This window comes from Pseudonaja textilis, chromosome 7 (assembly GCF_049901715.1).
Source record: "Pseudonaja textilis isolate UNSWEBS1 chromosome 7, rPseTex1.2, whole genome shotgun sequence".
NCBI lineage: Eukaryota > Metazoa > Chordata > Lepidosauria > Squamata > Elapidae > Pseudonaja > Pseudonaja textilis.
The window spans coordinates 37039638-37067419 of NC_141996.1; the positions used below are offsets into that span (position 1 = coordinate 37039638).

At 35.9% G+C, this 27782-nt stretch overlaps 1 protein-coding gene across 3 annotated transcripts in view; it reads left to right on the forward strand.

The window, feature by feature from the left end:
• The window catches only part of CRYBG3 (crystallin beta-gamma domain containing 3), a 74993-nt gene that overhangs the window by 40298 nt on the left and 6913 nt on the right, over nt 1-27782 (forward strand). The window contains exons 11-20 of one of the 3 annotated variants that reach the window (XR_015744327.1): nt 2528-2661; nt 8348-8474; nt 10562-10704; nt 12394-12520; nt 13217-13249; nt 16227-16336; nt 19476-19602; nt 23202-23341; nt 24190-24438; nt 26861-26984. Coding sequence is in view for 1 of the 3 variants with exons in the window: in XM_026700732.2 (XP_026556517.1) it covers nt 2528-2661; nt 8348-8474; nt 10562-10704; nt 12394-12520; nt 13217-13249; nt 16227-16336; nt 19476-19602; nt 23202-23341; nt 26861-26984 (1065 nt within the window). In the remaining 2 variants the exon portion in view is untranslated. Of the gene's footprint in view, nt 1-2527; nt 2662-8347; nt 8475-10561; nt 10705-12393; nt 12521-13216; nt 13250-16226; nt 16337-19475; nt 19752-23201; nt 23342-24189; nt 24439-26860; nt 26985-27782 lie in introns of all 3 variants that reach the window. The other 2 variants (XR_015744328.1, XM_026700732.2) reach the window with 2 other exon arrangements.

Here is a 27782-nt window from a genome sequence, read left to right on the forward strand (position 1 = left end):
TTAAGGGGTGTGACAATGGGCGTCTCCCACTTGGCGAAATCTGTTGGCTCAATGACCCCTTGTTTTAGTAGTTTATCCAATTCAGCGTCTAGTTTTGGTCGAATGCAAATGGAACTCTACGTGGTTTTAATCTGATTGGGGTTGCCTGGGGGTCAACGGTGAACGAGATGGGGGTTCCATTATAACACCCCAGCTCCTCGCTGAACACATCTGCGTAGTCAGCGAATAAGGAGTCAGTGTCTGAGGTTGAGACAGCATGGACTCCTGTTAACCCTAGGCCGAGGTGGGGAAACCAATCGAGCCCCAATAAGGTGGGTAGATTGCCGTTAACTACCACTAGAGGTAGGTGGCCTTTAAAAGCTCTAAAACTGACAAAGAACTTGCCTCTGCCGATCACGGGAATGGCCTTCCCCTGGTAGTCCTTCAGACCGAACTGGCATCTCTGAAGCCGGGTAGTGGATAGGCTGGGGTGGAGTCTCTTGAGGGTGTTCCACGAGATTATTGAGAGCGCTGACCCTGTGTCAACCTCCATGTGGCACGGTTTACCTTCTAGGGAAACGGAGAGAGAAATTTTACTAACAGTGTGGCAAGTACGCCTGGCAAGGCGGTGCGTGCGACAGTTTAATACTTGCCTCTGTGGACCCGAGTGCGAGGACGGGGTCTGTGTGCAGCGCTTTGGGGGCTTGGCAGACTCTCGCGATGTGCCCCTCTTATGGCAGTTGTTGCAAATGGCTCCTTTAAACTTGCAGGTGGCCCTTTGATGTGATCCCCCACAGGCTAGGCACAATGTGATGTGCTTGGGTGGACCGGTGTATTCTTGTTTGGCCCCTACCTGCGACCGTCTGTCGTTGGTGAGGCGGTGGACGTCGTTTTCATCGTTGTGGGTTTCTTCCGCTTCCACCTCTTCGGAATGGACTGGGAACGATGCTAGCTTGGCACTTGGGCCCTGAATTTCGGTGGCTGAGTTCGTTGCTAGCTCGGCTGCTAGGGCCTCCTCGACCGCTTGCGCGAGGTTGAGGTCTTTTTTTGCTAGCAGGCACCTCTGTAGGTTGAGATCCTTGACCCCACAAACTAATTGATCGAGGAGCATGTCCTCCAGGTATGTTCCAAACCCGCAGTGCAGGGCTGCTGTTCTGAGGGCGGCCATATATTGTTTGATGGTCTCCTTACTTGATTGCTTCCTCATACGGAACGTGAACCTCCTGGCGATTTGTGAAGGCCTGGGAGCGTAGTGGTTAGTGAGGATCTCAAGCAACTCGGACCACGGAACGTTTTTCAATTCTCTCGGCGCTACGAGTGCTGCGGCAGTATCGTAAACGGTGGCCCCGCAGTAGATTAGGAAATAGGATTTTTTCCGATGCTCTCCCGCGTCTGCCAGGCCGACCGCATCGATGTAATGATTGAAACGGTTCTTATACGATTCCCACTTCTCTTCGTCTGGTTTAAATGCCGGGAATACTGGGTTGGAACTCATGGTGCTGGAACGGCTGGGCTACCTGCGGAAAAAATCTCTCTGGGACTACGAGCGCTCGTGAGTTACTAGTGATATCAGCTCTGGAGAGGGTTTTTTTTGCTACCCTCTCTTTCTCTCTCTGGGTTACCACGTTGTCTGCTAGCCGTTGGAGGTGTCTTGATTCGTGCCAAAAAGTGGGCGTTAGTGACTTCCTACAGCGCTGTGCTGTGTTTCCTACTGGCTCGAAATTCAAATGACACCCGTTTGAATTTCGCGCCAAATGCAGAGCGGCTGCGGCTCGCAGCGCTTCACTTTCCCCGTAGCGGGGCTAACAAGCGGCTACAGACGCTTCTAACTTTTTGAATCAGACCGCTTTCTCTGGCTGCGGATCAGCGTTTGCTCTTTTTGATCGCTCGTTTTGTTGGCTGACCGCTCTCTCTGGCTGCGGATCAGCGTTTCCCTTATCGCCAGCCGATCGCTCTCTCTGGGCTGCGGATCGGTGGCTAGTGACTCAGCGGTTGCAAGGTGCTTCTGGTAGCCATCCCATCCTCGTCGCCAGTGTTAAGTTTGAGCAATGAGAGGCTGAACCAGAGCATGAGTGCAACAATACTTTATTTTACAATAAAGGGCTGACCGTGCTTGCCAAGCCTGGAACTGGCTCGCAGAAATCAGCAACCGGTTGGACCCCGCAGCCTGCTTTTATAGCTGGCTGCTGGGGAGAACCAACCAATGGGAATGGGGGAAATAACGCCCACATAAAGTGAGTGGACCTGAGTGAGAACTCCTTGAGTCCTCAGGACATAACAGTAAGCAATATCCTTTTAGGAAGAGGAATTTATTCGTGTAAAAAAACCAAATTGGTATTCTTTACTCCTAATTTTTAAAGATTTATTTTGAATATTAAAGATTTATAAGTATGGAATGCTCAGTTGAAGCTGCTGTTCAGACAGACTTTGCAGTTTCTTCAAATTGTATAAACATTTTGCATTTTATAATTAAACCTTTCTTCAATCTCCCAGATAAACACAGGATTAAAAATGTATTTTAAAGGATCAATTTTCTCATTTTCTGCAGATGATAATATATGAAAGACCACACTTTGGAGGATGGTGTAAAACACTTTCTGAGAATATAGATTGCATTCCAATACTTTTTGAAAATTCTGATGCTTTCCAGGGAATTGGATCAATACGTGTCATTGGTGGAATGTAAGTATGATTTTGTTACTAACTGTTAAGAATATTAAAATATGTTAATATCTTTCCACTAGAAACTTAATCAGTAAAAAAGAACAATATTTCATTAAAAAAAGATAAAAGCCCACACCCATCAACTATAAATATCTTAACTTGCTAATCAAAACCTTTTATAAATGTACTGGTATTAGTTGGTGGTTATTAATGAAAAAGTTAAGTAAAAGTATCATCATTTAAAATTCTTTAATTCTCAAATAAATATTATGAGCTTGCAGATTGTACAAGACGACTTTCCTAGACAATTTTTAAAACTGGATATTTTGTATTAATAGTATGTTTATCTTATCTAGATTGACAGTAGGAAGATAAAATGTAGGATGTGGCCAAAGGTAACTTCATGTAAGATACAACTATAAATCAGTCTATCATTGCTTGGTTTATTGTCTCTTAAGTTATTCCTCTTTTGTGGATGTAATGGGAGTAATTTACATAAGTTACTCCCAAGTCATAAAGCCGCCTAAGTGGGGAATATGTCTTCACATTTTTCAAAACTGCAAAAAATTGGCTTCAAGGTTTGCTATGTAAATGACACATCTTTATTAAAAGATGCTTTAGAATGGTTTCTGGTTATGCACTCCTATACACACATATACACAGAGAGAGAGAGAGAGACAGTCAGGTTAATAACAAAATATTATAAATCAATTCTATTTTGTATGCAGGTTTACTTTATTATTTTCTTGCTCATTTATTGCTGATGAATGTAACTCTCTGTTCATGAATGCGTAGCCAGAACAGTTCTAAAGCATCTTCTTTAAGATATGTCATGTATATAGCAAACCTGGGAACTGTTTTTTGATGTTTTAAAAAATTAGTAGAAAAAAGCTCAAACAGGTATCAATCAATCATTTTTTCTTTGGTCATAAATCAACAAATAAGACAAGAAAACCACAATTAGGCTAAGAAAGAAAAAAAGTAATTGTTCTAAAATAACCAAGAAGGATTAGGAAATACACTACAGTGTACTGTACAAACTATAGAGTAGTACTTAGCTGTGAACAAAGAAGTAAAATCAGATTGATCTGATAGTAACAAGATAAAACAAGGAAGTTCAGTGAAGAATGCAGATAATTCCTGGCAAGCATCTGTATAGGAGATATTACAAAAGAATGTATTCCATGTGCCGGTTTTCTCTAAGAACCGGACTTAGCACAGCCTAGCAAATCTATACATATGCTTTATTGCAAGACACACCTTCTCCAACAATAGGTTATTGCTTTGGATCAACTCCACATTTCTATGACTTTACCACAATCCTTTATTCTTTTAGTACTCAGTTCAAATTAAAATTTCAAAATCTTTAAGGTAATATATAATTGTTGCTTTTTCTCAAATGTTCTATTACTTGTTGGGATAAGGTGGTTGCTCCTTTTCTAGTTGTTGCAGATCTCCAGGAAAAGCTTCAAGGTCTAGGTAGGTCTCCCACCAGAATATGCTTATAGTCCTGGCAATTGAATGAAAATGCTCTTATCTACTTGTAATAGCTGCCAGTCTCCAAACCCTTCAACTCCACTCGTTCAACTCCTTATCTGTATGTCATTTGCACCTTTCCTATTATACCTACCATCTTCTCACTGTGTCTTGGCATTCAAAAGACTAAGTAAATCTGCCTCTGGATGTCAGCATGACCTTGAAAACCCAGGGTGTGGCACATTTACTCAGGTAGTTGGAACACCAGCTTTAATGCCTCTGAGTACTGGAGGAATGGACAATTACCTGAGAGAAGATGTTTGCATGACTACAACTACTGTTGAAATAAGCAGAGAACAGTTTCAACAGCACTTCCTCACACTCTATCAGTCCAAATATTCAACTATTCTTCCATCACTTGGATGGGCTCTGTACAAAAGAGATCTTAAATAATTCCCTTCAATAATAACTGTTGAATATAGCCAACGTTAAACCCCTGTAAATTTTGAAATTGTGATGTAGTTAAGGTCTCTGGCTGATTGAAGAAGATGTGCAGAGTGACTCAAGTTTTTCTTAGGTAGAACTGATAAATTTGCTTGAACTCTAAATCAAGGCCATTGGTTGAGGTACTTGAAGAATAGATCTCAAAAACCTGAACTGAACTCTTTCAAATGAAAGCACACTTCCAGTGACTTGAATGGCAAACTGGCATTCCTCTCAAAGAAACAAATATATTGTAGCCAAAAAAAGCACCCAGGAAGCAGGCAGCTGTAATCTCTCTGGAGTTAAAGACAGATTGTCAGATTATACACACTTGTTCCATACAGCTGCATATTTGTGAGCTGATGGTGGGAGCCGTGTTTTTGCAATCAGGAAAATTGTGTAGAGCCACTAATGCCATTTAATATGGATTCTAAGTTTTCCAGGTCACCTTGTAACCATTTTGGACTCTTTATTCCTTGATTTTAAAGATTAAGAGTCTTCAGACTGGCATATTTTATTGAAATCACTGGGTGAGCATCATTCAATCCTTAAAAAAAAGTTTAAAGATTTTATTTATTGGAATATCCAGCAAGAGGCTAATTATTGACAAATATCCCATCAATAGACACATAGATATTAGCAACATCTATAGACTATGCAAAAGAGACTATCAACCAGCCCCACCAAAAAACTCAAGAGCCTCTCCACCAGCAATTAGCACCCAGATCAGCATAGATTAACTCTAAGATTAACATCAGACCAACAATCAAGTAAACAGTACCCCAATCAAGAAACTGCCAAAGAGCCAACAGTAAACAGCCCAACCAAAGGATCTTTAAGACCACCTCCACCAACACTGACAGGGCAAGCCAGCAGGATATAAACTGACAGCAAACTGTAGTCCTTACTAACACTGATGATATTATCTAGTTTGGGTAATGAAACATCTGCAAGACTGTTTCTTAGTATGATTTGATTGTTTATTGTACCCTATCACTATTATTAAGTGTTGTACCTTATGATTCTTGACTCTTGATGAATATATGTTTTCTTTTATGTATACTGAAGAGCATTTGCACCAAGACAAATTCCTTGTGTGTCCAATCACACTTGGCCAATAAAAGAATTCTAATTCTAAGAAAACAAGGATGGCCAGAGAACACCAAGGAACCCTCATGTCAATCCTGAGTTACAAATATTTGCCTTTATTAGGATGATTATTGTTTTGGAAAGATTCACACAGATTTGGGGCTCATATGTTGATGGAAAGGATCCTTTCCCATGAGAAAAAAACCCTGTTTACACTCTATAACGATGAAAAGTTTTGAAGATTAGACATTAGTGGGCACCAGATGACTGTTTAAAAGAAACATTTGACTCATAGCAACTGAAGGTTTTTGAATTATTTAACTCTTTATTACCATCAACTGGTATTACTAGAGAGTCACGTTCCATTGAATAAAACTACAGGTGGAATTAAAAATCAGTTTATAAGAAGGAGATGGAAGTAATGGATTTACAAATGAAAGATGATGACTCAAAATGTGAAAAACAAATACAAATAATAAACCTTATCAGTGATTTGAATTATTTCCTTATACTAAAATTACAATAGGGGTTCGCTGGAATTGCTACCTTGGATGTATAAGGTGGGCTTGAAAAGGTGGGGAAAAAAACTTTGAGAAAAGAGAGCAGGAACAAGCAGATGCCAGAAGTTTCTTACAGAATTTTAAAGACATTCTGCAGAAAGAAAAAAAGATACAAAATTAGTCTATGACCAAAATTAAAATAAGAAACTGTTATTTGGTGGAATATTTAATGGCTTCTTGATTACGACTGGATTATAATTGTTATTTCTGGTAATGTTTAATTGTTTTTTAATTGAGACTGAATTTTTATTATTTTAAGAAAAGAGAGATTTATTTAAAGGGAAAGGGTGGGTTCAGATTGGATATAGAAGATAAAATTTGTAATACTTGTATTATCATTTCTGATAAACCTTACTGGATTTTTCTCCTTAATAGAGAGTGATGACATTTTAGAAATGGGTTTATAGAGACTAGGGCTGTGATGGCGAACCTATGACATGCGTGCCGGAAGTGGCATGCAGAGCCATCTCTCCAGGCATGCCAGCCGTCACCTGTTGCTCTTCTGAGTTCCGGTGCGTGCATGCACATGGCCAGCTGGTATTGGTGCACATGGAAACTGCTCTTCCAGTTTCCAGTGCTCCCCCATGTACATGTCGAGGAGCTGATCTTCCAATTTTGGCATTCATCTGCGTACATGCACGCTCCTATTTTGGCACTTGGTGCCAACACTGAACTAGGGAATATAAAGAATTAAGATATGTTTGTTTTATTTTAAGATATAGTGATACGTTCTTAATGTTGATTATACTTGCTATGAAGAGTGGATTTTTTTTTCTTTTTGTATTTGTTTCTATTTGTTGTTTTTTTACTTTTTTATTTTCTTCATGGTAGAAGAAATATTTTATAATTGTACAAATTTTACATGTATAATATAATCCCAAATAAAAGTATTGAAAAAAGAATTTTTTCAAGAATAAAGAATGACCTCTAGGGACCCAGTTCTACAACAACAACTGAATGAAAAACTGCTGGTGACCTTCTACTTCTGCATCATAGAGAGTATCTTAACTTATTGTACCTCTGTATGGTTTGACAACTGCACAGTAGTAGATAGGACAGCATTCCAAAGGGTTAACGTCATTGCCCAGAAGATCATTGGCTCTCCCCTCTTTGGAAGAGCTTTATAGCTCCTGCTGCTTTAAGAAAGTTCAAAACATTCTCAAAGATCCATCTCAGAGCAGTTAACTATTGAATTCTACTGTATAATACAATATTAATGCAATATCAGGGGTTTTTAATTCAATGTTGGAGTGTGAAGAGATGTGTGTTTGTGTTTATTTTCATAGTCATAAATTGTACACTGAGATGGTATTTAGTTTCATTGTACAAGATGCAATGACAATAAAGTAAAGTGAAGTAAACTATGTATTAATATCCTTATTTATTTATTTCATACATTCAAGAAAACAAAATTTACTGTTTATTGGAGTAAAATTTAATTATTTATAGAAAGACATTAATAACTTCTTCTAGAGAAGATGAAATATGTAATATTCACAAGTCATTGAAAAGAATTCAGCACATAGAATGTCTTCTGGAATCAAAATCTAAATGTATGTAAAAACAAATATTGGAAGCTTAATTGTTCTGAGTTCAACCAACAGTGATGGATGCTAAATTAGATATGTAACAAACAATGTTATATGTTAGAGAATTTCCCTTGTATCCCACAAATGGAAGTATACAGGTACTCCATTTCCAGGGAAAATTCAAATCATTCAAGAAATTCTTTCCTTGCTGTTTAACCTGAAGGGGAGTTGTTTTTTCTTAAACTATTAGCTAACTGCTCCAGCCCCAGACTTATCTTGCTAAAGGTAGAATTGATTTGTCAACAGGTAAATGTGGGGATGTCTAACATATCTCATACTATTGCAGTGGAAATCTAATTGGATAGATGCTGTGGATTATTCTGAATTGCTTGGATTAAGGATAGGGCAAAGGTTATAGAGAATCATTTGTTTTGCCTCTTGTAATGGAAGCACTAAAATATGTCATAGAGGAGCAGTGCCAAATGATATGCTTTAATGATTACCAATATATTTGTAATATTCATTCATTCTCTAACTTTGTCAAAATTTGTGTTATCAACATTGTAGATGGGTTGCTTACAACAAGGAACGATATAAAGGCCGGCAATACTTGCTAGAGGAGGGAGAATATGAACACTGGCAATCATGGGGTGGAGACAGCAGTGTTTTGCTCTCTGTTAGATTTTTGCAAGCTGTAAGTACTTAATTTGTTCTTTATGGCAATATTCTTTCAACATTTTATTTCTCAATTGGAATTGAACATGTATTAGTAAATCAAGTGTTGTTGTCAATTCAATTCCATGTATGATATGCCATACATTAAATAAATAAATAAATGTCAATTCAGTAAGATTGAGGAAATGAAAAATATTTTAAAATTCATAGTATTGACTTTGCAAAGCACTTCTTTATTTTTGCTCATTAAATTTGATTGTATTCAAGGTAACATCTGATAAATGTTTATGGAAGCTTGAAGACCATAATGTTTAACCTTTTAATGCATCCATTAAAAGAATTCACATAATAAAGGAAGAGAAAATAGTCTGCCAAGAGTTTTTGCATTGTTGTTTTTGTTATTTGGGTGTAGTGGTTAAGGCACCAGGATAGAAAACAGATTTGGTGACTTTGGGCCAGTCATACTTTCTCAGTCTGTGACATCAGGCTCAGGTATGAAACCAATCGATCAATTCCTGGCACAACCCATGGATCAACATTTGGTTGATCCAAATAAAACTTGTGGGAAAATCTAGATCTGTGATGGCGAATTTATGGCACACATGCCACAGGTTGCATGCAGAGCCATTTATGCGGGCACTCGATCCCCAACCAAACTTACCTGCACTGTGCATGCGTGTGCCTCACAGCTAATTTTCAGCCTCCCAGAGGCTTGAGGGAAGCCTCTGCAGCCTTGGGAGGCCAAAAATGGGCCTTTCGGAAATACCAGAAGTGCCCGTTTTCAGCCTCCCAAGGGCCTCTGGAGCCCGGGGAAGGCCATTTTCACCGTCACAGAGGCTTGAGGGAAGCCTCTGCAGCCTTTGGAGGCCAAAAAACAGTCCCATTTCAGCACTTCTGGTATTTTCTCTGGCAGAGGGCTAGCAAAACAAACTAAAAACAAAACAAAAGGAGAAATGTTTCTCCTTTTGCATTTGGGCATGCAAAAAGGAAGGAGAAAGAGGAAAGACAAAGAAAAAGAAGGAAAGGAAGGAAAAGAAGGAACAGAGCAAGGAAGGAAAAATAAGGAAAGAGGGAAGGAAGAAGGAAGAGGGAAGAAAAAGGAAGGAAAGGGAAGGAAGGAAAGAAGGTTATGAGAGTGAGGGAGAGTCTGAGGGAAGTCCTGCCTGAGCACTTGGCCACCACAGGTGCCCCCAAAATGACGTTGATCTGGCCACGCCCACACTGACCACGCCCCGGTGGAGGTCAAACACAACCCTGATGTGGCCCTCAATGAAATTGAGTTTGACATCCGTTTTAGATCATATTTATTGCATATTGAAAATTCAAATGGGTTTACAAACCTTGAAGCGCCACTGTATTTAAACATTTTAAGAAGAGGAAAGTGGAGAGCAATTACAGACTATTTTATTTAAATTCTATGACAAAAGAAAGCAGGTTAAAATGTAATACATGTAAAAAAGGAGCACTATTAAATTTTCACCATTCAGCTATAAATGTAGTCATTTGTTTATTATAACGTTTTCTAGATAGACAAATTTATATTAGCTTTGGATGACTCTAGACATTGTAATAATGAATTGAATTATATGCATTCTGAATTTGATGTATGCCAGTATCTTGGCCAAAACAAATCAAATAATTTGAGGAAAATAGCTCTATATTTATTAGCTGAAGAATTTTGTGAATGCACAATATCACCCATGATCTGGGTTATCCTTTCAGAAATACTTACTTCCTAAACAAATAAAAAGAATGGCTATGGGTGGGGCGGGGGCAGAACAGTGGGAGCAGGAGTGTCTTCCAGCGTCCTACCATCTCCTTACTGCTTTTGTTTGTGGAAAACTGAAGGGAAGTATTGGAAAACAGTCACGTGGCTGCAGTTGACCGCCGCAACAGCCACAAATTTGTGAAAACAACTGGCCTGAGATCTTGAAATTTCGTTTCCCCAGAAGTGATGGGTGCTGGATTTTGTAGCATTCTTTAAATTAGCAGATGTGAAGTAACTTGATTCAGAAATTGTTGCACTGTTTGGGCTAGTTGAATGTTACAAACGAAAGGATGGTTTTTGTAGTAACAGATGTTCCTAATTTAATTTTTAAATTCCAGAATTTTATGGAATCTGAAGTAACACTTTTCAAAACTGATGAGGAAAATGGAAAAGTATTGGATATTATAAATCAAGGAATTCCTGATTTGGAATGGGCAGGGTTTGGCCTCGTGACAAGATCAATTAATGTGAAAAGTGGAGTGTAAGTTGAATTTCAAATGTTTGTGCAGCTTGAATTGCCTGATTTTTCCTATTTTATAATTTCTTTTCAGTCTTAACTCCATAAATAAATTAAATAAAAATGTATAAGTAATTAAAAGTACAGTTTGCCCTTCGGTTGAGTTTGACTTTTAGTGACCATATAGATATACCTATGCAGTAGTTTGCTACGATCTTCTGTAGGAATATTTTTCAACTCCCCATTCTAACCTTCAGCTTCCTATTCTAATCTAAATTGATTACTTAGGATGAGGGTGAAGGATGCCTCCCATATAGGTACTACACTGGTCCATCCCTGCTTAACTTAAACAACATTGACTTGGCTTAGCTATTATCACAGAACAATCAAGTAATAAAAACAGATAGCATATATAGATTCTAATAATAAAGATGACTTGAGTACTTGAGATGAACTTGAGTTATAAGTTTAGTCTTAAGCATATAAAGAACAGAATATTTTTTTCTCTTTTATCAAGAGTAACAGCTTATATTTAGTAAAACATTTAGCTACAATATAAAGTATTATATTCTTCATAAATGACATTAAAATGTTTGTCAAACAATTAATCCATTATTCTGAAAAGTAACACTTGGAAGCTAAGAATTCAGTATTGTGGTTTGATACGAGTTCTTGGTTCTGTTTTAACTTTTTATGCTTATAACTATTGAATCTGGAAATACTTTATATCTCATAGAAACACTATGTACGGTATATGTTATATTTCAATAATTACTTCTCAAATGTAACTTGGCTTTTGATAACTACCGTATTTACCGGACTATAAGCCGCGACTTTTTTTGCCACGCTTTGAACCCTGCGGCTTGTACAACAGTGCGGCTTATCTATAGATTTTTCTTCGCTAACTGCCATCGGGGTGGAAAAACATGTCAGATGCAAGAGGTCAATGCAAAGAAGAAGATGCTACCGATAGTTTTTGGCGCACTCGATGCAAGCAGCACGACACACACGAAGGCAAAATATTTTTCACACCCTCATCATGGAAAGTACATGAAGAAAAGCATATGATGCAGCTTTTAAGTTGAAAGCAATTGATCTGTCTATCCAGGAAGGAAATAGAGCTGCTGCACGTAAGCTTGGCGTTAACGAATCAATGGTGAGACGTTGGAGACGTCTACATGCAAAGAGCATTCTTCTCTTTCTGTGTAAATATCTCATTTCACAACGTATATATCTGCGGCTTATAGTCTGGTGCAGCTAATATATGTAAAAATATTTTTTTCTTTTAAAATTTAGTGGGTGCGGCTTATATTCCGATGCGCTCTATAGTCCGGTAAATACAATACACTGACACGTTATATACAGTATTGTTTTCTTGGCAACACTAAACTAAGCAATTGATTTGTTTTTGCCATTTCTGGGTTGTATTTTTAAACTTTCCAACCTAAAACCCTAGGATTCACATTACATTATGTCTATAGAGCCAGAATTGAGATGGATCAGCCATCCCTTTTTCAAGATGAAATAAGGGCATACCAAGAAATGTTTAGAGGCAACCTGGTCAAAATTTTAACAAGGAGTTGCATATAATATCTTTTTTAAAAAAACATAGAAGTTGAGCAGATGAAAAATTCAGGGTTCTTTTACAGTGTTTTACAGATTATTAATATATATTTGATTTATCTTAAAATGTCTGTTGTATGTTATATCTAGGTGGGTTGCTTATCAACAGAAGTATTTCTGTGGAGAACAATATATATTGGAGAAAGGAAAATATAAATGTTTTTTGGACTGGGGTGGCACTAGTGAAACGATTATGTCAATTCGCCCCATTAAATTGGTAAGCTATCACAATTTCTGGAAAAAGATGTGCAATAAACTGGAAATTATTTTTAATAATATTTATAAATAAAATAAATATTTTATAACAATCAATGCCTTAAGAGTTAAGACAATCCTATACAAACTCTTCATATCATGCATGAAATTATGGTTTCCTATTCTTTTAAATATATTTACAATGTATTCCTATAAATCTGTTAGGATTTTTATGATTGCTTCTTAGCATCATCAAAATAAAGAAATACACGGAATTAATTAGCTACTTTGAAAACATTTCAGAGAAGAAGAAAAAGCAATTTTGTGACAAATTTAATACAAAAAGCGTTATTTGAAATAGAACACAACAAATAAAATTATAACCAAGGATATACAGTATATACATGAACCTATATTTTATTAAAAGAAAGCCATTTGAATAGGAAATTGAAATACAGTCAGTTAAGTCAACTTATAAAAGACATATTCAATTTGTCACCCTAGCTACAATAACTATATTTCAAGGAGCTTTCAGGTCATTTTTTAAATCTGTGGATCAACTTCAGTTATTCCTCAGCACTTAGAGAACTTTCACAAGCTTAGTTCACCAGGAAAACCTTCAGACTAGATCTTCTTGAAATTATTTTCTCTATGTGTTTTGGATTTTTCTTTAATAACATACTTTTGTGTATATGATATAAATATGTTCTTTTTATAGGAACCATTGGGAGATCATCAACCTATACACTGGGTAAGTTCTTGAAATAAGGTATTGTTCATAGTGGTCAACCTGTGACTATAAGCCACAGTAGAATAAGCATGTGTTGAAGGTAAGGACGAGAATAGAGTCAAGTAAGGAATTGCTTATATGCTCACAGCAGAGGCTGAAAGACTTCTTTATACTTTGGTATAAGAACAAGAAAATGAACCTCAAACTGCTTCTATTAATTTAGTTTGCTTCCTTGATTAAATGTTGTATTTTGAATGTTATTTTCAACATTTTTGGTTTGAACTGCTGAGAAGAATGGAGTAAATTCCATTGCATTCATTCTGTAAGCCACAATGTAACAGCAAGAAGCTCAGGATAATGAATAACAATGCTGGTGGGAACAAACATGCAAGGCATCAGAAAGAGAAACAAGAACCTATTAGGAGCTAAGATGTCAGTTGCATGTGTCAGCTATCACAAACATACTGTTTTCTTCAAAAGGCGATTGGACTGTTTTTTTTCCTTGAGGAAAAAGAAGAAAATGTTTTGCTTCTCATCCAAAAAGCTTCATCAGTTCTCATGGTAGGGAGATAGAGGGATAGGTACTGACAGTTGAGACTGGATGGTGGGGGGATGGAAGAATACGTTCTGATACGATGGTAGGGGAGGATGGAGGGATTGTATTTTTTTGCAGTCATCTGGTTGTTAGTATTCTCTGAGAGCTGTTGAGACCACTTGGGGTTTATCTGTGCACTCGGGGTCCAACCAATAGTCCTCTCTATCCAAAATGTGGACCTTGTGTAGCCAAAATGTGGACTCTATCCAAAATGAAGACCATTGATTTGAAAGAGGAGTAAAAGAGCCCATCTATGTTAAACCGAACACCCTCCCTCAACAGAAGGACAGGAATAAGACACCACCTATCTCCAGTTTACAACAGCCTTTTCAGCAGTTCCAAGTATCTATCCTTCCATCCCCCCTCCATCAGAACAGATGAAGCTTCTTGGATGAGAAATGAAATGTTTTCTTCTTCCTACTCAAGGAAAAAGCTAGAGAAGTTTTTGAGAGAAAACTATGATCTGAATGACTGAGAATCTCCACAGACATATGTCAGCTCTTTTGGAGCTCTGTAATACAGAACTTTCTTTTTTGCACAACCTCACATAAAAATAAAGCTGGCAAAATGAGGATATAGGTGCCCAAAAGAATGGGTGTTTGGTTGCCTCCATACCTGACTGGGAAGCCTTGAAAGCTCTTAGCAGTGCTCCACCCTAGACGTATGCTGACCATAAATTAATATCAGCTGTAATACAACAAAACCATTGACCATCCATACTGCAGCCCATTGACAACTGTTTTAAGGATAATATAGATTCAAATTAGAGGAAGGTCATCCCTTGAACTGGAACTGCCAGGAAGTGTCTCTGGAAATACAGACTTTTCAAGGTGCGTTGAAGATATAGTCTTGTTACTACTATAATTTGTTTACCACGCCTGAAGCAATTTATTACTGGATTATAGAACATAAACTGGACAGCTGTAATCTTACTAAAGGAATTTCTATAGGTTTATCTCTAGGCCCTACTCAAGCCAAGACTATGATTTAAAGCCATTTGAAAATTGTAGGATCTGAGTTTCATTATATAACTATACCTGAAATCTAGAGTTTTGGCATATCTACCGTAACATATTTGTCATACTTTTGCGGTACAACATTGCTATATTCTGCACAACCACAAGTTATTAATATTGGACAGTGGTATGCAAAAAAGTTCAATGTTGAAACGTTTCAAGTTTCAAATACCTTGTTTCAAGTTCAAAACAGTTTGAACAAATAGGTTGTTGCAATTTTAACCATACAGAAGGGTTTCAAACTCAAAACGGAACTGCTTCAAACTCAGAATGTTTTCAATATGATTAGAACATTCTAATCTTGGGCATTCCTCATTGAGGTTTGAACAATCCATTTCACATGCAAAATATTTCAAATATTAAACTTTTTTAATTATAATTTTGGAGGTTTCCTGTTTAAAAATAACTTTTTAAAATGTTATGTTTTATTAATAATTTTCTCTTCAGTTATAGAGTTTCTTCCCCACAGTGTGGAAAGACATTTAAAATATTCAAGGCTATTAGACATTTTCATCGTCCATGGATGCATTTTAAGAATTTTTGAAAAGAAACCATCCTTTAATTTCTTAGTTTCTTTTATTTAGAAATTGTCTTTTCTGAACATAAATTTAAAACAAATTCCACTACCTTCTACTAAATTTGTGAGAGGATGAGATAGTTGAAAAATATTTATTTCTTTGATGTTCTTGTCACTATGGATGAAAGATGAGAATTTTCATCTGTGAAATACCCAGAAGTGCTGTATTCCCAACTTTATTAGAACTTGACTTGAACATGTCTACTATTTTTTGATTATAGCAGTTACCGTTTCATCAGAATGACAAAAGTAGCATTGTAGCATTCTGCTAGAAACCATACCTCAGTTGCCTGTGTGTGCAAACTTTACACCAGATCATTTTGCACCCCCTCCCCTGCCACCCATGCCCTCCTGTGTGGTTACTACTACACTTACTGAATGATTTCGTATTTTTCTAACAGTAATGAAAGTCTTGCACATTCTGTCAGTTTTTAGGCTAGATCTCTATGTTGCTGACAAATAACTTCCTGGAAAGCAATAATATGTTCTGAGTCATATGTGGAATACCTTAACCTTAGTTAGCAATAATACACTAACAATTTCTGCATCTTACTAATTAATAGTAATAAGCAGGTTATTATGTCAATGTGTGTGTTTGTAACAATCCTTTTGGCAGAATCGTATATAAACAATTTATTATTTATTAGCCATATTTCTATCCTGTCACATTCCAGAAACTCAGCAGCTTACATTAATTTGTTTTATACTTCAGTTGATTGGGCAGTGTCTGACAAAAGCTCTTCCATTACATAGTTCGTTTTCTGATACTTACGCATTAATTTTTTATTCCAGTATTTTGCTTCTTTACAGATCAAAGCTTTTGATAATGTACACTTCCAGGGATCATGTATTGATTTTACAACAGAAGCTGCTGATTTTACATCATTCATACCACGCTCATTTAAAGTTTTACGGGGATGGTGAGCTGATTTATGCATACTTTTTAAAGCATTTTGGAAAACAATTTCAATCTATATCTGTGATTTAGTTCTTATACATTTTTAAACTGTTTTGAAGTATTTCTCTCCTAAAAGAGAAAGAAATTATAAGTGTCTTATACTTGTTGTTCTTGCATGCAGTCAAATTTGTACCATAGTTAAGCAGATTGTGTAGTGGTCTTATATAGGACTATAAACCCTGAGTCTTATACATCATAATGAGGCCTGATGTAGCACATAATGTGGTCAGATAAATTGTTAGGCATAACAGAATTAGTATCGTCACCATTAGTGCCTTCCATCCAAACCTTGGATTATATGGTTGATTATGTGCTAAAAATATGTCAGGATATTCTTCACTATTGGAATTGAGTCCATCCATCTTGCTGCTTCTTTCTTTCATTTTTCCCAATATTATGGACTTATAAAGAAAGATGGGTTTTTACATAAGATCTCCGAAATTAAGCCTGATCACTTGTGCCTTTTGTTTTCTTGGCTATCCATATACCGTTCTCAGGAATCTTTTTCAACACAAACATACAAAAATATCAGTACTCTTTCTGTCTTGTTTCTTCAAAGTCCAATTTTCACTTTCATAGAATCAGAAGAGGAATAATTACTGAGACAATTCTGATCTCAGTAGGGATACATCGCATTTGAATATCTTTTCTAACGATTTAATTGCTCCCCTACCAAGTGCTAGTTTGTAAAATATTTATTGGTTTCTGGTTCCTTTATTGTTGATAACTGGTCTTAAAAAGCAGAAGCTATTTTGATGTTTTTAATATTTTCATTGTCATTTCTAAGACTGTTAATTGTATCTGTTGCCATTAGCTCCCTTTTCTTTACATTTAATCATTTTTTCATTGTGCCCCTTTATATACTAAACCATACAGATGATTTGCATTTTCAGAGTGGTATCATCAATAAAGCTGATGTGTCTTCCTCCAATTTAAAAACACACTCATCTTCTTCCACTCCAGCTGCCTTCAGTACAGATTTAGCACATAGGTTGAATAAGTAAGGGGACTGACTGTGCTTTGCCGATGTGAAATCAGTCTTTCATCATACTCCATCCAGATTATGGCTTCCTGTCCTGTTAGACGTTACACATGATGAGAGTGAGTGGCCATGTTGAGGGCCATCTAACTTGAGGAGCCCATAATGCAGCACCATATCCTCAACAATTTTATATTTTCTATCCATGAGGGTTTTATGGTAAAATACAAAACTTGTATAATATTGTCTTTTACATGTAATAAGAAAGAGTGCATTTTCCGTTGTCCCTAAAGTGATCCTCTGTCTCTAGCATCAAGGTTGACTCCGCTTTCTATTCTTCCGAGGTCGGTAAAATGAGGACCAAGATTGTTGGGGGCAATATGCTGACTCTGTAAAGCACAGAGAAGCAGTATATAAGTCTAAGTGTTATTACTATTGCTATCTTCCTGAATTGCTGCTGCCGAGTATGGGTGACTTAACTAGGCAACTGGGGTAACTTTAATGCCTTAAAGTCGCTAGGAGTATATAGTCTTGGCACATATATCTAGCATTCTTCACTTATACATTCCAGGGATAACTCTCCCCGCCAGTTCCCCACCTTCCCAGCAACCAGCCAGTATAAGGTAGCATAGTAGGCCTTTTTATTTTTTTTAACGTTTTTATTTCTTTTCATTCTTTACAACCCAATATACTTTTAAAAAGATATTGTGTAAAAAGTTATACAAGGATTTATTACATGGCCATCAGCACCATAATTTCCTGAAAATTGAATAGAACAGGGCCAGATTTGGTACCAGCAAGGAGAAGCTGGCAAACAGTCAAGGTAAAAAAGAGGCCAGATAAGATCAAAGATTGCAGAGATAGATTCATAACAAATTCCTTAAATATCCCTACAGAAGGGCAGCTGGGCAGAATTTTGGAACAAGCTCCATTCTAAGCCGCCTTCCTGGTTACATGGCCTAGAATAAAGTGTATGCAGCCTGCCTTGTACCCCCAGTCTATACATATAGATAGATGCAAAATATTACCTTGTTAAATAGAATAATATTCAGATGCTTCTTTTTGCCATTTCTGGGAAGGTTTATAAGAATTTCCAAAAGTCATGCTTTGTTTAAAATGCAAGTTACTTGGTTCTAAGGAATTACCAACTATAGTGAGAATGGCACAAGCATGTATATATGTGCATTTAGACATTTCAGGGTAACTCTATTTTTTCTGAAGTTATCTGTAATCATTGAACTGTGACCATCTGCCTAAAGGATTGAAATAAATGTTCTTTTGTTGTCAGCAAGAAATCTATGGAAACTTAAGAAACTGTGGCTAGCCAAGAGCTTTTCTAGTCTAGTACAACAGTTTCTATTACAGTCAGCAAGACTCGCTGCAACTGCTATATTTTTCACTTTCAAGAAATTAACTGCTATAGAAGAAAATTAATATGTTTTATAGAGTAGGTCCTGCTAGATTAATCAGTTGAATTAATTTGTAAAATAGTTTGGTGAGAGTTACATGTTGGGCTCCAAAAAATTGGAATCTGAAATTTGAATTTTTAGTCTGAAGATCATTATTGAATGATTTTAATTTAATAAATAATAGCAAACCCTTTGAAACTATTAGTAGTCTGCTAATTGAATATGAATAACAGCAGTTAGAGGGACTCCAGTTCACTGCTTTTTGCTAATTTAAAAGTTCAGATCTAAGGGCAGTCTGCCAATTGTTGTGTTTTCAAAGAGCCTATTTGAGATTCTTCAGATAACAATGCAACCCTTAGCAGTCCTTTTATTATCATTGAAATACATAACATTGAATTACAAGTTCTGGTCAGTACTATGGTAGAGATATGAAGATTAAAATAGTACTTTCACAAATGCTGCACAGAGCTTTTTCTCTGTTCCATTTCCTGAATAGAATAATAGAAATAGGGAATTCTAGGAACAAGGCCATTTGAGAAGTTCATCAAGGGCATTTGGAAACGAATGCTAGCGATTACATATTTTTTGTTTCTACTCATCAATCCATCAACATTTAGTTGTAATTTGTAATAATAAATCTATATTTCTATGCTATGCTATTTTATTTGGTAGAACCCAATACAACTTCATGTCGATTTTTTTTTATCTTTCAGTTGGTTGCTTTATTATCAGGGAAAAACTGCTGTTGAACAGTGTGTGCTAGAAGAAGATCTCTACCCTGACCTTGCTTCCTGTGGGTGTTCAGCAACTAAAGTCAAGTCCCTTAAGCCTGTTGACCATGTAAGAACTTACCAGCTAGCCATATTCAGAAAAGCCTTATAACAGTCCAAAATGTAGTACCCTCAAAAGAATATAACCAAGCAATTGTGGTTCTGATTTATATATTTTTATCTTACATGAGTTGAAGCATACATCTCTAACAGATACTGGTAAGAAGCCAAATTTATCCATATAAAGAAACTTTTTATTAAATGAAAGCAATCCAGTAAAGGATTTACACAACTTGACAGAGATCTTACACTAAAATACTATCCATATAGGGTCACATGGTTGTTGTAAAATTATAAAGGAACTACCTGACTTATATTCCTTACATGGAAAGTTATTTACTGTGTAAGAAATGATAACCATTGGAACAATAGGGACAGATAAATTTGGGAGGATTTCCTGTTCTAAAGTGAAGTTAACTAGTAACCAAGAATCATTTAAAATGTTATGAACCATTTAGCTCAATAAATTTAATTCACTTAAATTATGCAGCCATTGAAGTTGCCTCAGCTTCATGCCCATTCAAGAAGAAAGGAATAATATGGATATTAGCCCTTCAAGGTAGATCAGACTAGGAATCCAATGTCATGTAGGTCAGTACTATTTTTATTGTAAAGCTTAAGAGTCTTGCAAATCTAAATCTGCTTTTTATTTCCTGTCTCTATTTTTGTGAGAATAAGGCATGGTCTTGTCTGAGATATTTACTCGTGTTACTTTCTTACCCACTTCAGTCATTACTACTTCAAAAATCTAGATTGCACAGAGACAGAAAAAAATTTGGGGGGGTTGTCTGATGTTTACGTAGCAGATCTGCAAAATCTGTCACACAAATAGGAAGTAGCAGTTCAGAGAAATAATTCTAGAACGGGGGTGTCAAACTCAAGGCCCACAGGCCAAATTCGGCCTGCAGAGTGCTTAGATCTGGCTTGCAGGGCTGCCCTGGAAACAGTGAAGCACTGGCCTGCGGTGCCTCTGCCAGCGAAAACGGAGCTTGGGAGGGCCACAGGTGGCCTTCCCAAGCTCTGTTTTTGCTGGTAGAGGGTTGCAGAGAGCTCAGGAGTCCATTTTTGCTAGCAGAGCGCTCAGGCCACCATAGGCGCCCCCTACACAAGTGATGTTGGGCTGGCCATGCCCACCCCATCCCAAGGTCAAACCAGTGGTGCTATTCCACCAGTTTGGCCTGGTTCTGGTGTGCCAGTAGCACCAAAGATCGGCTGAGACCGAACCGGTTCTCTCTGATGAGCTGCTGTTGTACCCACCCATTCCTCCGCCCAGGCTCCCATACTGACCTTTATTCGCTGCTTTTGAAGCACAGCTGCTTTGCATGGCACAGCAAATTGCTGCGCAACAGCTGTTGAAGCTACAGGGATTGCAGGAGGTAAGTAGGAAAGCCTCTGCACATGCGCAAAGTTGTAAACATCTTTAAAAACCACCACTGGGTCAAACACAACCCTGATGCAGCCCTCAATAAAAGTGAGTTTGACACCCTTGTTCTAGAAGATAAAAACAAGTTATTTCCTATGACTTTCTGATAGATTGTTTGAAAATCTCTAGCATTTGTTTGTAACAATGGGAACAACTATAGCTGCATGACATTACAAAATTAATGTTATGTTCAACTTTCAGTGGTAACTTATACATTACAAAATGGATAAGACATTATAAACTTAGTCATGGTAATAGACAATATGTAATTACTAAGTAAAACAACAACATACTTTCAGAATAAGGGATAGCTGAAATGTTGCTGAACAGGACACACATGCTAACTTTTCTGCTGGATTAGCAGATAATTACATTTGTGCTTAATTGCTTCAACAAAAATCCATGAAAATGGTTTCCTCAGTTTTCATTATTCAACATTAATATTGCAATGTATTTTAAAATATTTTGAAATGTTTTTTAAAATAATTTAATAATTTTCACAAATTAAGTTAATTCACCTTATCTCATCACGTGTATACAGCAGGCATCTATTTTAGATAAAAGAGGATAATAATCATCACTGAAAAAATAGGTTTTGTACAGGTTGTCCTCATTTGGTGACTGCAATTGGGATTCATCGCTTGGTCCTTAAGCAGAGCAGTTGCTGAACGAAATCACAATTGTGCTTATGATCTTACTTCAGCTTTTCTTTGCTTTACAGAACTGTAAAGGTTGCAAAGTTACTTTTTATCATAACTACCAACAGTTGTTGTACATTAAAGTTGTCAAACAAAACTACCTGAATGAGCACAGTAGTTTCTGTTTGTTTGTTTTTAAGAAAGCTTTTTTCCTGGGCCTTCTATTTATTTTGCTTTTTTAATTGGCTTAAATTCATATTACAAGGTATCTTCTTCTTGGAAATGTATTAAAACATCTAAAAAACTGCAGAGATTGGCAGTGGGTTAAGGGAGGTTGTAACAGAAAATAAAGTGCCCTAGGTAAAGGATGCATTTTTCAATATTATACTTCCAAAACAGCTAGTCTATTGGAATGTTCTTCTTGGTTGTTGTTTTCCTCAGTGGGAAGGAGGTAATATTAGATGTTAAACACTCAGGGCAATAATGCAAAACATTTCTTTTACTTTTGTGCATAATTATACCAAGTTTGGATCTATGTAAATATTAAATATTAACCTTATTTGTTTAAGGAGTTCACAAATTAATTTTTTGCCTGTGTCTTTATCAAAAATTTAAAAGGTAAACAAAATATATTTCAGTCAACTGTATACTTAATTGCTTAATAATGAAATTCATTTGTAAACAACAAAATTTATTCAATCAAGTTATTTTAATATGGATGACTATTAGTTGACCTATTACAAGGAATTCTCATTACAATTATTTCTGTAATTACAGCCAACTTTTATTTAGTTTAGCTTACATCTGTATCTACTATTGGTGTGAAGAACTTTTGGCTCCATATATACTTCCCACAACTCTCTGCCATCATAGCTGATTTTAAAGAGTTGCATTTCAACATTTGAGTTTTATATACTCTCTACCTTTAAATCTATTGGATCTGAGATAATTTTGCTTGTGAGATTGTTTTTAATCCAATTTTCCTGTATTAAACAATGTAACTAATTAGGACTAGTATGCACTGAATGACTTCAGAGGATTAGAGTTACTTGAATGAATTAAAGACATATAAATTGATAGACAAGTAATCATGGAGAAAACTTGAAAATTAAGCTAATATATCCATATTATACATGCTTGCCTAAAATATAGATCACATCACACCTTGGTCCCATTTTTTATTATTTAAAAAATGCTATACAGATAAATGTATGAAAGTCCATTTTATAAGATTTCAAAATCAGCAACTATAATCACTGTTTATCTGTTTATCTTTCACTTACAATAAATTGCCTGGACCTAGTTGATTAGGGAATTCAACAAATAACATTAAATAGATGGATAGATTAGTACTGAATCTGCTTTACCATGATTTATGCTAATTTTGGTTTATTCTTTAAAATTTGCAGAATATAATGAAGCCCAAGTTATTTTCTAAATAAGCGTTTCCAAACCAAGTAAAAGCTTCTTCACATATGAGGAGCTAAAGAAAATCTAAAATCTAAATGTAACTAATTAACACAATATTCATCTTTTTCTTTCTTCCAGGTTTTTGCTGAGCCATTTATCAGCCTTTTTGCACTGGAGAATTGTGAAGGCAAAGAGCTGCACTTGCAAGAAGCTACCAGTTCACTTCTGAATAAAGAATTTCACTTTCTTACTCAGTCGATATGGGTAAAAAGTGGCACGTAAGTATGACAACGATAAGATAAATTAATGTACTGAGAATTTTATTTCTTTACTCAGTATGGAGAAATCACATACTCATATCACGTAAGTGAACATACTTAGTTTTTATTTTAAAACATTTATATAGCTTTCCATCTTATATCGAATTCTAGGTGGCTCTCAGCCAACAATTACAATAAATTAATAATAAAACAACATAATACATACATCCATTAAAACTATATACATTAAAAGCCTGGGACTAAAGTTAAGCTTCTACATGCAGTCCATCATGGAATCCTCTCATCCATCTCACTCTATCCCAGCAGTTAGAGGGAAAAAAGAGTCTTAAGTGCTTTTCTGAAGGCTAGGAGGATAGAGGCCTGCTGGACTTCAAGGCGAAGGGTGATCTCCAGGGCAGGAGCTGCCATGAAAAAGGCAATTTCCTAAATCCCATAAAATGGCAATGTTTAAGGGAAGGGACTAGAAGCATGCTTACCCTATTTGATATGGTAGGATTGATAGATAGGTAGAGGTGATCCTGTAAATAACTTGGCCCTAGAGCCATATGCTTCAAAGTTAATAATTAACATCTATTTATCCAAGCATGGAACAAATTGTATATCACTTCTTCTTCTTCTTCTTCTTCTTCTTCTTCTTCTTCTTCTTCTTCTTCTTCTTCTTCTTCTTCTTCTTCTTCTTCTTCTTCTTCCTCCTCCTCCTCCTCCTCCTCCTCCTCCTCCTCCTCCTCCTCCTCCTCAATGTGCTAAACTGTTTTTTTATCATAAGGATAGGGAAAATGAGCATTTTTATCTTAAACAAGTTCCTTCTCTTCTTTTTCTTCCTCTTCCCCCCCCTCTCCTCCTAGTGCAGGGTCCACTTTTTTCATATCAATCAAGAAACTGAAACATGAAAGAACTATGATCTTCATAGTCTTCCAGAAACTAACAGGATGGAGCCCTATACATTCAGGGGATACCACAGTATGGGAGTATTTACCGAGAAGGATCACTTCTAAGTCCCAGTCACTTCACCTTGTTGGATGAGGACCCTTAGCATCCTTTCAGAAAAAATGCAAAAGACAGGCAGAAACATAGTAGCAGACATGGCCCAGAAGGTATATGTGGCCTAAAATAGGATTTTATAAGCTAACAAGTCATTTTGTCCTGGATCTAGAAATCTATTAATAACCAACATAATAGCATGCTATTCATGCCAGTTAGGAGCTGTGCTGTTGAATCTTGGACCAATTACAATTTCCATGTCTTCTTAAAAGACTTGCACGTGTGTGTTTTGGAGGTCACATAGAATCTGCAGGAAAAAATGTTAGGATAATGATGACTTCTAAGATATGGGGTGATTATTTAGACTCCCAAGAATCTTCCTATTCATCTTTATCTGTTGCAAAGAACATTTTTCTCTTTAAAGCCAGTATTTGCTGAATTTAGCAAATCTTTTCCTTAGGAAAAGAGGTCTACCTTTTATTTTTAAAAACCTTATTAGCCTACTAAATATTAGGATTAGGCATGCAAAGACAGAATTTAAAGTATTACTTTAATAGCTATGCAAAGTTCCTAATTAAATAATGTTCTTTTGAGACAGTTTGACAATTCCAAGCTAGAAGCAGTTGATATGTCATGGAGATGGTCTCCTCTCCTCGCCCTCTCCCCCCACTCCCAGCCAGCCCACGGAGGACAACTACAATGCTGATCCAGCCCTCCAAAAAATCCAGTTTGACACCCCTGATGTAGACCATTTTGAACTCAAAAAATTATTTCATCGTCACAATTTAAGCTGAAGTACATTTTTGTGCTGATCTTTTCATGGTATTTACACAAAATATATGACCCATCATTGCACCAGATTTTCATATTTGATATAAGTTCTATGTTTCTCTGTTGATCTAAGCAACAATAATAATGTTTCAAAATTAAATTATCCTATATTGCAAAATATCAATATCAGAACTTTGGTTCATATTAAAATAAAAATTTAGGTATTATTTTTGGAATTGAAAGTTTAACACTGTTAAAATTTCTCTGGGTATTTATGTCATTAGGTAAGTTGAACTATGATTACTGATGAATGAAATTCATAAGAATAAACTATTTTCTTAATCAGAAATAATGTGTTATTTAAAGTCTTGATTACAATTTTAAAGTTTCCAGTAGAAACAACTTCATATAATATTTACCAAAAAATAAATTGATATACAAGACATATATAAATGTAGATACAACAGTTTCACAATAATATATTAAAAAATACTAAAAATGAAAAATAATGTTGTTTTGTTTTGCTAGCATCTTCCAAGCAAGGTGGAATTAGCAAAAATGTGTAGTTAAATTACATTTTTAAATAAAGCTTCTGACCTGAAAAGCATGAAGTATGCAATCTTATTTTAGGATATTTAAGAATGTGCAATGCAGTAAAACTCAGATTTGTAACTGCTGCAGTATCTATGGTACAATACTTTTTAGCAGCTCAACTGGAAGCAGTAAAATAAATTATGAACTTATAAAACTTACAATTTATCATAATATTCTTATTGTGCCATAAATATTTTACAAATTAAATAATCAGTACAAAACAGTGTTAGTCTGCCTTTATAATATAATATGACCATATACAGTATTTTAACTCACACAAGAGGTTGTACAACACTATACAGATATGCTGATTCTAAGTGTGTGGTCTCATATTACTATAAACAAGCACTTTGCTTAAAAATATTTAAAAGTATTAAGTGAATTATTGATATGCCTTTTGTAACATGAGGCTTCTTATTTAACTAACCATGACCATAGCCAAGGCTTGAATACATTTAAGAAATTTAGAGTCTAGAATTTTCTAAATTATTTTCTTTAGATTTAAATATGAAAGAAAAGTTCCAGTATTAAATGGTATCTTTGGTACTGTATTTTCATCTCAATAAGCTTTCCCAAGTAGGGAAGCTTGTAAAAACAGCTGTAGTAAAATAAACAAACAACTTGCAGATAGCCCTCAACTTACAACCACAATTGAGCCCAAAATTTGTTGCTACCAAGACATTTGTTAAGTGAATTTTACCCCATTTTATGATCTTTCTTGCCACAGTTAAGTTTTTGTCCCACTTTTGTATTATTTTAAATACATATTTAGACCTTCCTTGACACAATTAACAGTTGTTAAGTGAATCTGGCTTCACTTTGGCTTTGCTTGTCAGAGGATCACAGAAAGTGACTCCAGAACACAGCAACACTCATAAATATGAACCTGCTGCCAAGTGTTTGAATTTTGATTATGTGACTGAGGATACCGCAAGTCATAAGTGTAAAAAAGTTATAAATCACTTTTTTCAATGCCATTGTAACATTGAATGGTCACTAAATGAATGATTGTAAGTCGAAGACTGTAACTAGAAAAATAAAACTTTACATTCTGTATGAATCATTGCCATAGTAAAATATGAACAAAAGCTAGAATGTTTAAATTGTTTTGGGTTTTCTGTTTCTGGAACTCTGCTTATTGTAATGAATGTATCTTCCATTTTGAAACAGATGGATTGCTTATGAAGGCTGCAATTTCTTGGGAAAACAATTTCTTCTTGAATCAAGCAAGATTTCAAACTGGACACAGTTTAGTGGATGGAAAACAATTGGCTCTCTTCGTCCCATAAAGCAGGTACTAGAGTAAAAGTAATTTTTTCCCCTAAACCCAAAGTGGAAATTTGAAGTTTTTAGATGAGAACTACTGAAAATTGGTATATGAGTTCTTGCCATTTTAAGCCTAGAAATACACAAATCTATCTACAAAGCTAATAATATCACAATAAACTACACTTAGAAGCATGAAATAAAATAAAAAATGTTTCAGTATTGTTCTTCCCCAATATTGTTTAGGAATAGTACTGTGATTAAATACAGACTATATTAAAGTAGAGATTGATGTATAACTAGTTTGGTATCTACTTCACAAATATTGTAGTAGGAAACCATAATTCCAGGTTTTAGTCATCAAAACAGTGTGATTCCAAATTCTTCTTTCCACAAATTTTTCCTACGTCCACTTTTTTTCAGACCAAGAAAGTATTGACATATTGGTTGTGACAGGAATTGACCAACTGGCTTGTCACTCAAATCTGACATTGTGAGCTAAGAGAATGTGACTGACCCAGTCACCCAGCCAGTTTTCTTGCCTTAGACAGGACTAGAACTCAGTATCCTGCTTTCTAACCAGATAGTTTAACCACTATGCCAAATTACTTATCTAGTTTAATCCCAAATAGCACTCTTTATACTCAGTTTGGTACTTCTTGTTTTAGAAAATTCTGAATAACTATCAGAATGAATTGAAACAATTGCTAACAATTATGGAGCCTACCCATTGCTCAAAATGCCATTGGTACTGGTACTAATCCAAGACCTGAACTTTTCTTGGTAGGGACATTAAGAGGAGATTACAGCAAAAAAGATAATATAT